Source organism: Brassica rapa, chromosome A02 (genome assembly GCF_000309985.2).
Source record: "Brassica rapa cultivar Chiifu-401-42 chromosome A02, CAAS_Brap_v3.01, whole genome shotgun sequence".
In the NCBI taxonomy this organism is placed as follows: Eukaryota; Viridiplantae; Streptophyta; class Magnoliopsida; order Brassicales; family Brassicaceae; genus Brassica; species Brassica rapa.
This window is the reverse complement of record NC_024796.2, coordinates 29,111,995-29,125,838: the sequence shown is the minus strand read 5'-3', so window position 1 is coordinate 29,125,838 and position 13,844 is coordinate 29,111,995. Positions and strand designations below refer to the sequence as shown.

At 34.6% G+C, this 13,844-nt stretch overlaps 3 protein-coding genes across 5 annotated transcripts; all 3 read right to left on the bottom strand.

The window, feature by feature from the left end:
* Positions 1–596: 596 nt before the first annotated feature.
* On the bottom strand, positions 597–5,022 carry LOC103854789 (sterol 3-beta-glucosyltransferase). 3 transcript variants are annotated; one of them, XR_004455170.1, is made up of 16 exons: positions 4,640–5,022; positions 4,488–4,559; positions 4,306–4,405; positions 3,718–3,860; positions 3,561–3,631; positions 3,394–3,475; positions 3,207–3,308; positions 2,913–2,968; positions 2,634–2,668; positions 2,337–2,550; positions 2,049–2,252; positions 1,884–1,943; positions 1,718–1,757; positions 1,222–1,443; positions 950–1,093; positions 597–908 (listed from the first exon to the last, which is right to left on the bottom strand). XR_004455170.1 is itself a non-coding variant. In XM_009131755.2 (15 exons), the coding sequence occupies exons 1-15, from the start codon at positions 4,718–4,720 to the stop codon at positions 1,022–1,024; spliced, it is 1,554 nt and encodes a 517-aa protein (XP_009130003.1). In that variant the 5' UTR covers positions 4,721–5,022; the 3' UTR covers positions 597–1,021. The 3 variants fall into 3 exon arrangements, 1 of the variants encoding a protein (XP_009130003.1); XR_004455171.1 differs by having other exon boundaries at positions 597–1,093; positions 1,884–1,939; XM_009131755.2 differs by having other exon boundaries at positions 597–1,093.
* A 277-nt stretch (positions 5,023–5,299) lies between these two features.
* On the bottom strand, positions 5,300–7,709 carry LOC103854788 (alcohol dehydrogenase-like 6). Its single transcript, XM_009131754.3, has 10 exons — positions 7,422–7,709; positions 7,225–7,361; positions 7,113–7,150; positions 6,708–7,030; positions 6,396–6,478; positions 6,249–6,324; positions 6,117–6,178; positions 5,945–6,040; positions 5,697–5,858; positions 5,300–5,626 (listed from the first exon to the last, which is right to left on the bottom strand). The coding sequence occupies exons 1-10, from the start codon at positions 7,468–7,470 to the stop codon at positions 5,510–5,512; spliced, it is 1,143 nt and encodes a 380-aa protein (XP_009130002.1). The 5' UTR covers positions 7,471–7,709; the 3' UTR covers positions 5,300–5,509.
* Positions 7,710–11,529: 3,820 nt separating this feature from the next.
* On the bottom strand, positions 11,530–12,959 carry LOC103854787 (vegetative storage protein 2). The gene is made up of 3 exons (XM_009131753.3): positions 12,483–12,959; positions 11,918–12,127; positions 11,530–11,823 (listed from the first exon to the last, which is right to left on the bottom strand). The coding sequence occupies exons 1-3, from the start codon at positions 12,902–12,904 to the stop codon at positions 11,649–11,651; spliced, it is 807 nt and encodes a 268-aa protein (XP_009130001.1). The 5' UTR covers positions 12,905–12,959; the 3' UTR covers positions 11,530–11,648.
* Positions 12,960–13,844: the final 885 nt, after the last annotated feature.

Below are 13,844 nucleotides of genomic sequence, written 5' to 3'. Positions count from 1 at the left end.
CAGGTTTTGATCCTATATTTACCTTTGGTTCTTCTTCTTCTTCTTCTTCTTCTTCTGCTAATAGAGCCTATCCCAAGATAAAGTCATTATGGTCCCATGGACAGAAAATGAGACAGGCAAAGCAGTTGACGCTCATTGTTCTAACCCTTCTGAAATCAGCAAAGGAGCCTTTCAAGCATATGAACATCAATGATTAATGATGATGAGACTTAAATGTGAGAATGCAGCTTACTAGAGGTATAGAGAAAGCGCTTGTGGAGAAGAGAGGGTAAAAAAGTGAAGCTCACACACTTGCATGGTCATATGTACATATGTACTTTGATAGTGGGATTGCCGATGGAGCAGCTCAAGACCATTGATAGTCACTTTGTTGAATTCCAATGGTTTCCACAAAAAAAAAAAAAATAGTTACATTTGTATACTTCTGTATCATATATATTACATTTTGTTGCTATAAAATGTGCCAAAAATAAGCCATTCTAAAACAGTTTTCAATAGTGTGGATTCTTGATACTTCCTCAGAAAACTTCTCAAGAATACTATGTTCTGGATCATATTATTACACGCACCAACTTAGGATTATTGTGAAACACAAGTAGGATATAAAAGATGTGGCTATTTTATTAGAAACACTGAGAAAGTAAAATACAATTTTGAGATCTAATCAGAGTATCAACACAACTAAAAATAAAATGATCTTTTCTTCCAAAAGCACTTGCAAGACTTTTGTGATCCCTTCCACTTCTCTCTGGCCACAAAACTTTTCGAATGTGCCTCAAAATGAACAACACAACTTACACTGTTGTTCTTTCACGGGATCTGAAGAGGTTTTAGACTGAAGAAGCTAAGCTAAGCAGAAACTAACAGTTAGAATTTATCTTAGTCGATTGTTGAGCTTGATAAGATTCCTTTTGAGTGCTCTTCTTGTTGATAGAGCTTGATAAGATTCCTTTTGAGTGCTCTTCTTGTTGATAACGCATTGATCACCATCACTTTGATATAAGCTTGGCGGTGTCTGTGACTACGTTTGGTTGCTGCCTGAAACTTCACACACCTCTTCCCTAAGCACTCTCACAGCTTCTGAGACTCCATCCTGAAATCATTACCCTTAAGCTATCAGTTGCCAAAAAATTACTCAAAACTACGAAAGAGAAGACATGATACTTTGATTCTGGGTCATGGATCAGCATGAGAGAACAAAAAATGGTTATAACCAGTTACCTCACGAGATAGTAATTCAGCGATTTCCATGGCACTAGCTCTAGTTTCTGCAGACAGTGCATCGTATACGGCTTTTGCTACCACTTGTGCAGCTTCCATGGTGCTCTCATCATTTGATTCCTCCGGTAGCAAGTGGTTCCTTTTCAATGGCTGTGGAGCAACCCCAAGCCAAGTCATCTTCTCCGCCCAATAGAACTGATCCATCATAAATGGGCATATAATCTGTAAAAAAAGACAACATTATGTTTTCACTTCTTTTTGGCATTTAATCTTGAGATTCATTCAAATGAACACCAATACTACTCTATCAAATAAAGGACAGGGTATGATTAAAGGACTATGGTTTGTTCTTCTAATGTATCGACACAGAATCTATCAACCATACAACTTCAAATCTACAGGTCCTTGTAGACAAACACTTAGTTTTTACCAATTCATGTCAACTCACATACAAACACGTCCAAAGATAATACAAGTTTGTGGAGCTAAAACAAACCTGTGGGATTCCAGCATGTAATGCTGCAGCTGTGGAGCCACTATTTTCCAACAGGAAAACATTTAAAAAAAAAAACAAGACAAAATCACTTTTCATCTATATATATATATATATATAAGTCCTAGTTCGTTAATAAATAAAGACCATCCAGCTGAAAAAAAATCACCTGCCACCATGATGAATTGCAGCAGCACATCTTCTAAACAGCCAGTTGTATGGCACCTGACTAACTCAGATAGATAAAGAGATCTGTATGTTATAGAGCTATAGATATATTTACATTTGATATTTAATATTTCAGATTAAAAAAATTGTGAATATTTGTACTCACCCAGAGAAGCAGAAAAGCTTGCCGTTGAAGATAGAGACTCCTTCCTGTAAAGATCTTTTTGAAGCCGGTTTATTAGCAATGGTGTGAATTGCTGCTTCTAGAGGTTCATAACCCGCTGTGAGAAGGATGAATCTGTAGCCTGTAATCTGGGTAACAGACTCGAGAATCCGAAAAAAAGCCAGGGGATTCTTCATAAAACCCATGCTGCACAAGCACACAGAGAAAAGGTTATTGAAAAAACATAGAAATTAGAAATGATTTTAGAGGGATCAAACTTAAATTAGAGACCTTCCAATGGAACTCAACCCTACAAAAATAGGAAGAGCTGGCTCTAAAGACGATACAAAAGAATACAGCTCAGTGTGGTTTGAGCATGTTGTATGGGAATCGTCTGTACCCAGCGGCCCTGCAGAGGGGTTGTCTCCACACTTGTTGCACGAGAACTGCCACTCGTTGGGTATAAACCAAAAGCCACACACTCTAACACTCAGTGGCCAGTAATCTGTTCATAAGACAAAAAGAAAATGCAGTGAAATGCAAAAGGACAAAGCTATTGCTGTGAGATATTATAAACATCATACGTACCAGGGCATTCTACAATTTCTTTGCTGAAACCATACCTGTTGCAAGGTTAATAATAAGTAAAAGGTCAACTACAAACTTGTGCAATGTCATCTAGACTAAGTTATATCAGTCTAATATAGCTACTCAATTACTAAATTTAATCAGAGATCAGCCTTTTAAAATGAGAAAAGTACATTAAATGGGTTAAGAACACGAAAATATATTGAAGATAAAATCTTGATGGAAAGAAGATTGCAAAGTGATTAGATGTGACGACCACCAATAGAATTCACAACTCACAAGACTAGTGGAGATGGTGGCCGGATATGCCAAATTGGAAGGTCTGTTACCGGATCCTGCACCAAATGAGAAACCTCAGGTGAATGTTCACACTATAATTACTACCTTCGTTGAATTTCCAATAACTTATAACCGATAGTAATTCAATAAACTCAATTAGTTTTTTTAAAGTTTACAATTTCTCTGCATAGGAAACATAAAAATGTCTATCTTTGTGAAACAATTTTTTTCTAAAGCATCTATCTTAGCGGTTGAGTATCCTTCTAGGTTTCAATGCTAATTAAAAACACCTACTGCAAAAGGGTAACAGCTTAGGTTGAGTTCCTCAGATCGCCAAGATCCCCATTCTTCAGTAAAAAGAGGCCACATCCAATGAGTTACATCACTCCAGCTAACCTGCAAGCAAAAACCATATAAATTACAAAACCTCATGAGATAAATAATACCACTGACATGTTTGTAACTCAATCATATGGAATACCTTGCCGATGGGGGCTTCTTTCAAGTACTTGTACAGCTCCGGAAGTTCCTTCCTGAACTGTCTTTCAAACCCTGATGGTGGACTGCACAAAATTAAAAAAATGCAAGTGGTCATACTTCCACTTCCAGGATGTTAAGCTCATACTTCCCAAGCTGCGAAAAGTTTACCTATACGGAACAACATAAGGAGCAGCCACCACACAACGGATCTGATAAAGCTCTGCCAGGCTCCATCCTTCCTAAAATGTAACAATATGAAAGAACCACTGTTAGTCTTTCTTATCACATGACCTTGGTACAAGGGAAAGTTGTTAAGTAGATGTACCAAAGCAAAGAAATTTATGACAACGAGATCACCATCCATACAAGAACCCTCTCCAAAGATGGTTTCAAATGCAGAACAACACTCTTGTCTGTGTTCCCTTTTGATCCTTTCCTTCTCCTCCAAAAAGAGTTTCCTTGTTGAGTCTGAATGAAACCCAAGTGAAAAACATTAGCCTATATAGTCATCCCCCAAAATTTTTGAAAAAAAATTATACTCCCTCCGTTCCTAAAAGATGTACTGGAAAAAAAATTGTTTAAAAAAAATATATTTTTTACTTTTTCAATATATGATTTTATGAAAAATATAAGTTTCAAACAAATTAATGGTGTTTATTGAATTTCTATTGGCTAAAAGTTATGAAAAAAATTGTTATTCACAAAAAAACAATGCATATTTAATGAGTTTTCTTAATATATGTGAATAGTCTTGAATATGCATCTTTTAAAAACAGAGGGAGGGAGTATAGATTTAAATCCTCAAATTTATATTTTTTTTTAAGAAAGGAACCTTTACTAAATAGTCTACAGCCTCCAAAATCTCAGGGTTGTCATAAGAGCTGGTTAATTAACTTAACACAAGAGTATTGACCTGTAGCTTCCTGAGTACCCAGAGCTTCACTAGACTGAGCAGGAGGAGAAGAGACAGGAACATAAGAAACGTTTGCTTTGAACAAGTGTGAGCTTAGGTTCTGCCAATAAAGATCAAACCTTTATTACATTAGCTTATGCAAGTCTACAACTTTAAGAGAAGGAGACAGAAAAAAACTCAACCTCATGAGCTAAATGTGAAATCAAGAACACAGAGTAGTTAGGCTGATCACGAGCCAAAGCTGCTGCAATGGCCTGCACACAAAAAGGAAGCATCTTTAAGAATTGATTCCAAAAAAAGAGATTCTGGGAGGAGTGAGAGAGAGAGAGAGTACAGCGAGAGGGTAGACATCTCCTTTGGTGCCGAAAGCCATGAAGAGAGCTATTGGTTCTCTCCTGCTCTCTGGTTCCTCCATGGTGCCGATGAAGGGGGAAGAGAGTGAGTCACCGCAGCTAATAGACTGCGATCACCAGTGAAACGCGTTTGCGACCTTCGAATTCGATTGGTGTTTTGGTGAAATTCAAATCGCGTTTTAAAGACGGTTCATATGGTTCGGTTATAATGGTTAGTTCGGTTCGGGTTATTTGGGTTTTCGGTTAGTTTGGTTAACAAAAAATTGTCTAATTGAACCGAACAAAAAAGTTGATTTGATTTGGTATTTGGTTAGTTTGGTTCATGAAAACTCTACCAATAAAAGTATTCGGTTCGTTCAGTTATTTATTATTTCGAAATTTGATTGGTTAGTTTGATTTAGGATTTTGGTTAGTATTGGTATGGTTAGGTTATAATGTTTAAAAATAGAAAATTAAATTAATGAATGATTGCTGAACCGAAACAAACCGATAACCAAAATTTTCGAAATTTTATTAGTTGTTCGTGATTTTGGTTAGTATTAGTATTGCTATGATTTTAACGGTAATTCAAATTAACCAATTGCTGAGCCGAATCGAATTGATAACCAATTTTTTAAATCTACCGAATAGAACCGCACATGAACCGAAAACCAAAAAAAATTTGGTTCAAAGTGAGTTGTGCTTTCTAGTTTCTAATGTAGGTCACTCCATAACAGCACAAACCAAATCAAAACTGAGTCTTTATAACACACAATCACTTGTTGTTTCACATACCAAGAGAACTCAATACACCATCTGTAATAAAAACAGATTCTTTCTTGAAACTGTACCTGTGCTTGCTTTCAAAGACATTACTTTGACATATGAAGAACACAACGCAGACACTTCCCCTCTCTCATAAGCTCAAAGGCTTCATTAATATCATCAAACGCTAGGTCATGAGTGACCAACTCATCAAGCATAATCTCCTGCACCACAACAAAAAGTCAACAACAGCTCAAAAGTGGTTTTTGCTTTTATGTAAGTAATTGAGCTTACCTTGTTCATGTACTTTTCAATGAGTGAAGGAAGATCAGACTTAGGCTTCCACCCACCAAAGAGAGTCCCTTTCAAAGACTTCCCTGATAGAAAGAGTCCATAGTGAGCTGAAACTTCAGGCTTCACTTTAGGTACACCTAGAGTAACGGTCATGCCCCATCCCTGAGTGATAACGGCACATTAGTATACTGTATACCATTAAATACAAAACAAGGTGAGAGAGTTAAGTATTAAAAAAGAAAGCTCACATCAGAGCATGATTGTAAAGCAGTTGTAGCTACTCCTGTATCACCAACACATTCAAATGAGAAGTCTGCACCTCCTCCAGTCATTCTTTTGATCACCTAAATGATTATATACACATTCTTATGATGTAGCCAACATAGTAATAAATTATTTATATATAAATCATCAACTTACCTGGTGTATGGGCTCAGAGATGTCATTTGAATTGATGAAGTCAGTGACTCCAAATATCTTTGCTGCAACGTATAAGCAACACTCAGAACCAGTCAAGAAACCGCTAAGGCGGTATACATATCTTAAAGCTACCTTGTTCAGCCTTAGAGGAGTTGATATCAACACCAATTATCTGAGCTGCACCTCTCAGTTTGGCACCTTGAGCAACCTACTCATAAGAGATTAATCCCCAACACAATGTAACGCAGATGCATCAATGTTTATGTATCAATTACTTACCGAAAGACCGACAGTTCCTAGACCAAATATCACAACACTTGAACCTCTTTGTACATCAGCAACGTTCCATGCTGCACCAAGACCTAAAAATCACACTCTAGATTCTCAGTATTTGAATTTCATTATTTTTATTTTAACCAATGTTCGAGAAATCACTAGACGGTAATTATATTCTTTTAATAAGAGATTAGTGTCTAGGCAGACGCCTAGACACTACCTAGATTAAAAAAAAAATTGTTTATAAGAAATTTTGTTTTTGTTTATGACTGATTTGCCGGCTATACCGATTTTTAGAACACTGTTTTTAACTACCTGCGGCTGCTCCACAGCTCAGGAGACATATTTTGTGGAGAGGTGCTAGAGGATGGACTTTGACAGCACATCCAGAGTGAACCACAGTGTACTCACTGAAACTCGAAACCGCGCAGTAATGGTAAACAGGTTTGCCTTTAATGAAGAAACGTGTCTTCTGATCACTATGCATCAAACCTCTCCTCTCCATTCCAAGAACCTGACACATGTTACTCTTCCCAGAGATGCAATGCCTGCATGACCCGCATTCTCCAGTGAAGACAGCAAGGACGTGATCTCCTTTCTCAAACTCTGTTACTCCTTCCCCTATGCTCTCCACTATACTGCAGAAACATGATGGGACTCAAACTCAAAGAGACTGTACCAATAAAAGTCTCTTAACTCTCGAGACCATAAGTAGCTTACCCTGCAGCTTCATGGCCAAAGATACGTGGCAAAAGAGACTGTACCAAGAAAGGGAGATTGCATTATAAGACAAACTCATAAGGAAGTTATTGTGAAGAAAGAGATATGAAACCTGAGACTCCCAAGCGGAGAGGTCGCTACGACAGAGAGATGTACAGACAACTTTGATTCTGATCTCAAGAGGTTGAGGTGGAGAAACTTCCACTTCCTCCATAACCAGTGGCTCACCAGCACGCCATGCCACCGCCGCTGTAGAGTTTCTATAAGAATCCCTTAGGACTAAACAAAGAAAATAAACTGTTTTTTTACCTTTGCAGGTTATGACTTGCGGTTGTTCGTAGGAGGAAGAAGACGACATTGTTATCGCAAGTTGCTTGGCTTCAAGAACAAAATGAATGTATCCTAGAGAGAGAAGAAGAAGAAGAAGAAGGGGACGAAGAAACAGAGCTTCACCTAACACAACAATCACCAACCACCATGAGGAGCTTCAGAGGTCCCACATCAGACGCAACTCATTCCCGCCACCTACCCCCTTCGTTGTAAGAAGAGTATTATTGGGCTTATAGTGGGCTCGATTAGGCTTACCTCTTTTAATGGATTTTTAGCGTTAAAACTCCTCATATAAGTTTGTTTTTTTTTTTTTTTTTTTTTTTTTTTTTTTTTTTTTTTTTAACGTCAAACGGCCATTCTATTACTCAAACTTAAGGTGGTCTGGGTAACCAGACCGGAATAGAACAACCAATAAAAAATAACTCCCTACGAAAAGTTCTTGCAGTCTTAGCTAAAAAATCTGAGGATTGATTGCGCACTCGTGGCACATAGATGATCTCGAATTCCGGGAAACAAATCTGCAGGGTCTCTATTTTTTCCAGTTCTGTCGCGAAGCTTGGCCACTCCTGAGGTTCCTTTATCATGGCGATTAGTTCTTTGCAGTCTGTTCCAAATATAAGTTTGTTTTGGTTAAAAACCTTCAAACTAAGTATTTAACGAAAAAACCTTTAAACTAATTTTATTTAATGAATTAAACCCTAATATGTCATAATTACTATTACTACCGGTAAATATTTAGTTTGAGAGTTTCTACATTAAGTAAACATAGTTGAGGGGTTTTAACATTAAATAAAAAAAAATCAAAATTTTATAATATTATCTAAAAGTTAGTAACTTAAAATTTCAAAATTAGCATTTTTTCTGTAAATATATGAGTTTGATTTGTTTTGAACATCAATATTATATATGTATAAATTAAAAATGTAAAAACCCAGAAAATATAAGAAAAATTATCTAAAGATTTATTATTATATTTTTATTAGATAAGATATAATTTTATTACATTTTCTTGGTTTTTAAAATTTTAATATTTTAATAATTTTATTACAGGTAAATCTTTAGATAATTTTCTTGTTTTTTACATTTTTAAAAATTATCTAAAGATTTATTATTACATTTTTATTAGATAAGATATAATTTTTATTACATTTTCTAATTTTTTATATTTTTAATTTATACATATATAATGTTGATGTTAAAAACACACCAAACTCATATATTTACAAAAAAAAATTAAAAATGCTAATTTTGAAAATTTAAGCTACTAATTTTTATATAATATTAGAAATTTTTTATTTTTTTTAATAGTAAAATCCCTCCACTATGTTTACTTAATGTAGAAGCCCTTAAACTAAAGATTTACCGATAGTAATGATAATTATGACATGTTATGATTGAATTTATTAAATAAAGCTAGTTTAGGGGTTTTTTCGTTAAATACCCAAAACAAACTTAGTTGAGGGTTTTAACGTTAAAAATCCTCTTTTAAATTGGGTTTGGCAACCGAACACATTAGTATACACAAAACAAGGTGAGAGAGTTAAGTGCTGAACAAGAAAGCACACATCAGAGCATGATTGAAAAGCAGTTGTAGCTACTCCTGTGTCACCAACACATTCAAATGAGAAATCAGCACCTCCTCCTGTCATTCTTTTGATCACCTAAATGATTATATAAACCATATAATGATGCAGACAACATAGTAATAAACTTTCTATATAAGTCATCAACTTACCTGGTGTATAGGTTCAGAGATGTCATTTGAATTGATGAAGTCAGTGACTCCAAATATCTTTGCTGCAACAAATAAGAAACACTCAGAACCAGTCAAGAAACTGCTAAGGCGGTATATATATCTTAAAGCTACCTTGTTCAGCCTTAGAAGAGTTGATATCAACACCAATTATCTGAGCTGCACCTCTGAGTTTGGCTCCTTGAGCAACCTACTCATAAGAGATTAATCCCCAACACAATGTATAACACAGAAGCATCAATGTTTATGTATCAATTACTTACCGAAAGACCGACAGTTCCTAGACCAAATATCACAACACTTGAACCTCTTTGTACATCAGCAACGTTCCATGCTGCACCAAGACCTAAAAATCACACTCTAGATTCTCAGTATTTGAATTTCATCATTTTTAACCAATATTCGTCACTAGACGGTAATTATATTTTTTAATAAGAGATTAGTGTCTAGGCGTCTGCCTAGACACTACCTAGACACTACCTAGATTAAAAAGAAATTGTTTAAAAAAATTTGTTTTTGTTTATGACTGATTTGCCGGCTATACCGATTTTTAGAACACTGTTTTTAACTACCTGCGGCTGCTCCACAGCTCAGGAGACATATTTTGTGGAGAGGTGCTAGAGGATGGACTTTGACAGAAAATATAAGAAAAACTATCTAAAGATTTATTATTATATTTTTATTAGATAAGATATATTTTTAAATTAAAATTTCTTGGTTTTTACATTTTTAATATTTTAATAATTTTCTTACATGTAAATATTTAGATAATTTTCTTGTTTTTTACATTTTTAAAAATTATCTAAAGATTTATTATTACATTTTTATTAGATAAGATATAATTTTTATTACAGTTTCTAAGTTTTTATATTTTTAATTTATACATATATAATGTTGATGTTAAAAACACACCAAACTCATATATTTACAAAAGAAAATTAAAAATGCTAATTTTGAAAATTTAATCTATTAATTTTTAGATAATATTATAAAATTTTGATTTTTTTTTAATGGTAAAACTCCTCCACTATATTTACTTAATGTAGAAACCCCTAAACTAAAGATTTACCGGTAATAATGATAATTATGACATGTTAGGATTTAATTCATTAAATAAAGTTAGTTTAGGAGTTTTTTCGTTAAATACTTAGTTCGAAGGTTTTTACACAAAACAAACAAATTTAACTGAAGAGTTTTAACGTTAAAAATCCTCTTTTAAATTGGGTTCATGATAGTTTAAAAATATTAATAAGTGAGCAATCGAGTAAGTGGGGACGCGAATATTTAACAAATGACAATGAATAGTAATAATATATATATGTAGTATAATATTGATTTTAGCTCCCAAAAAATTATTGATGTGAATGGTATTGTTATATATATTGTTAAATAGAACTTTATATGAAAACGAGTGAAGATGTTTGATTACAATTGACAAATCAACATGCACAAACCGATAGACTTGCATCCATTATTTTGCTTGTGCTAATAGTATTTCAAAGAAACTCAAAGTAATGACATTTACAAAAAAGAAAAAAAAATCCATTCGTGTAACTAATATTAAATTGTATATGATTAATATTGTTACTTTTCATGGTTTGATCATTTTTATGGCCACTTGATTAAATTTTATTTTAATAAAAATAAACTTTTTTATTATTTTTCTCCACAATTAAAAATAATAATTAATGCGATATGGAGTTAGGTTAGGATCCGTTGGACATTTAAATATAGCATTGGCTACAAAGATTAACACAGATAAAGAAGATGGTTGATGCATGGGGACAAACCGATAAGACATTAAAGAAGATGCTTAAATGGTCTTCAATGCAAAATGGGTTAAGGGAGCTTACCCAATCAGCCCATTGGTCTCCAATGTTCCAGATGATACTACGGCAGCGAGTGGGAGATAAGTGTACGTGTATGGCTTCGATCGAGTTGTGATTGTGAAACTGTGTATTGGTTCCGTTGTAGTTAAGAGAACAGATTAGTTTTTTCACTTGCACCACTCGTTTTTAGCACGTTGTCACCGTGCTGGTTAGGTATATGTTTTATTTACTACCGTTGGCTATTCATTTTTGTATGCTTGTGAATTTTGAATCATGGTATTTTTTACATTTTAAGTGAGTAATTTTGAAAGATGGTTTCTGCTTGAAGAACTGTGCTAAAAAAAAAAAGGTTTCTGCTTGAAGAACTATTAATTGTCCAACTATTAACTTAATTCCATTTTCTTTTCTTCTGCCTACTGAAGTTATCAACATAATAATTAATGGGTGTTTCATAACTAGAACTCTTGAAGATGTTTATTGGATTGATTCTATAAGTTTAATAATATGGAAATGAAAACAAACTCCATTTTATTCATTTAATTATTTAGTTGCGATAGGATATATGGACTCGCTCATAGGAGGTGGATGCATGGGAACAACAAATACATGAAGAAAGATGCTTAATCAGTTCTTGTAGTAGAGTGGATTAGGGAGCTTGAAAGTCCTTCTCCCAGGGCTGTCTTTAGCCAAATCAGCCCATTGGTCTCCCACATTCCCAATGATAGTGTGGCCGCTCCTCACAAGCTTCTTCCTCTCCTTTGACTTGAAGTTTGATATCTTTGTGTTCGAACCCGTTGGCCTGTGTACATTTACATAAGTCCCTCCATTTTAAATAGTATATGATATACTTAATTACTGTATATGATTAATCTAGTTAATTCAATTATTCTTACTTAAATAAGACTTGTCTCCAATAGGTGAAACCAGCAGCTTCGAGATTCTTTAGAGTGACTTCCTCCAACTCTTGGTATCGCTCAGTGAGTAAGACGGGCTCAATCCCGAGTTCTTGAATGTTTTGGTAAAGATGTAAAGTCTCTGGGAGCACGGGAGCCTCTCCAGCCTCCAGCCACTTCTTGAACGCATTCGGGTCTTGTTTCTCAGTCCTGAAAACAAGAAAAAAGGTAGTTTTACATGAAATCACAATGTAGTCATGGAGATGCAGACGGTTCTGAAATTTTGGAGAAATTAAACAATTTAAAAACTTTATTAAAAACTTTTTTTTAACAATTTGACCTATGGTCATATATATTAATTCTAAAAAATTTGGAGACTAAAGGTCAATGTTTAGTTATGCCCATGACTTGTTATGTCTGCATGGAGACTTAAGTCATGCATGATAAGTTAAAATCAATACAATAAATTAAAATGTGTATTTCTATATGTTGACATCAGATAGGTACTATGTGATCAATGCAACCAGTCTAGGTAGAACTAATATTAATAGAAATATGTGTATACCCGTATCCATATTGAGCGTAAAAGGGAACATTAGAGAGGAGGGTCTCGTCAAGGTCAAAGATCCAAACATTGACGGTGTCATTCTTCAAAGCAAGTCCTTTGGCGTAGAAATAAGCTTCTTTGCACACCGTTTTGGAGTCAGCACGGTACTGGTCGGAAGTGAGGTAGTCTTCAACATAGTCTTTGCAATTTGCGGGCACTGTTTGGAAGTTTATGATATTAGAGGTCTCAACACCAAGGTGCCAGCTTCTGCAGTTGTGGTAGTTAATGGCGAGTTGTTGTTTCTCAAAGAGTTCGGCCTCGTCCTCAATGACGTTGATTGATGTGAGGAGTTCAATGAGCTTAGGCGCAGGTAGAGAAGGGCGGGCTTGGGAGACCGTAGCGGCCAAGAGCAAGAGAAGTGAAAGTGAGAGGATTTTCATTATTGTTTTTGGTATGGGTTATTGTTTCAGTTGTGATGTTTATTTGTGTGGTACAAAGGGTGGTATTTATAGTAAGGATAGGTTAGGTTTACGGTATGATTACTTATGAATTTATGATGAGTATGATAGGAAATGGGGAGAGATGTGTACGTGTATGGCTTCGAGTGATGCGATATGGGATAATAGATGAGATTTTTCACTTGCACCACTCGTCTTTCGAGCACGTTGTGTAGTGTGTAGCTTTGAGTGATGCAAATTTAATAGTAGATGAGGTTTTTTCACTAGCACCACTCGTTTTTTGAGCACGTTGTGACCGTGCTAATTTATTAGGGTTTTGAATTTTTTATATTTAAAAAAAAAATTATGACTACCATTGGCTTTTAGTATAGTATATGCTTGTGAAATTTTTAACAGGGTTATAGGTTTTTGAATATAAATTTCATTATTGGAAGTTTTTTTGGCACTACTAGAAGAAAAAAAAAATCGAATAAGACGACTTAAGTATAACTGTGTTCGAAAGAACATTTATAGCCAAGGTTACTCTCCTTTTTCCTTTTCTCATAAATTATAAATGTATTTTTTCTTTATTTCCTGACATTCTGTGCCTTGATATATAAATTCGACAGCAAGAGGAAATCAGATTATCTTGTAGAATATTGATAATGTCTTGGCCTAAAAAGCTTATAATAAGTTCAAAAAAAAAAAAAAGCTTATAATATTCAAGATTGCATGCTGATACATAGAAACAATAGATGCATCCATGATATTTTTCTATATGAGTAGAAAATACCTTGTATAGGTCATGCATGCGTAGACCAATAATTTAGGGAATAATATATATATATCCTACTGAATGAAACAAACTTTAAAACTATATGTTTTCTCTTTTCATGTCACTTGGGTGAGATCTTGAAGTGTTCATCCCGGACCAGATGCATCA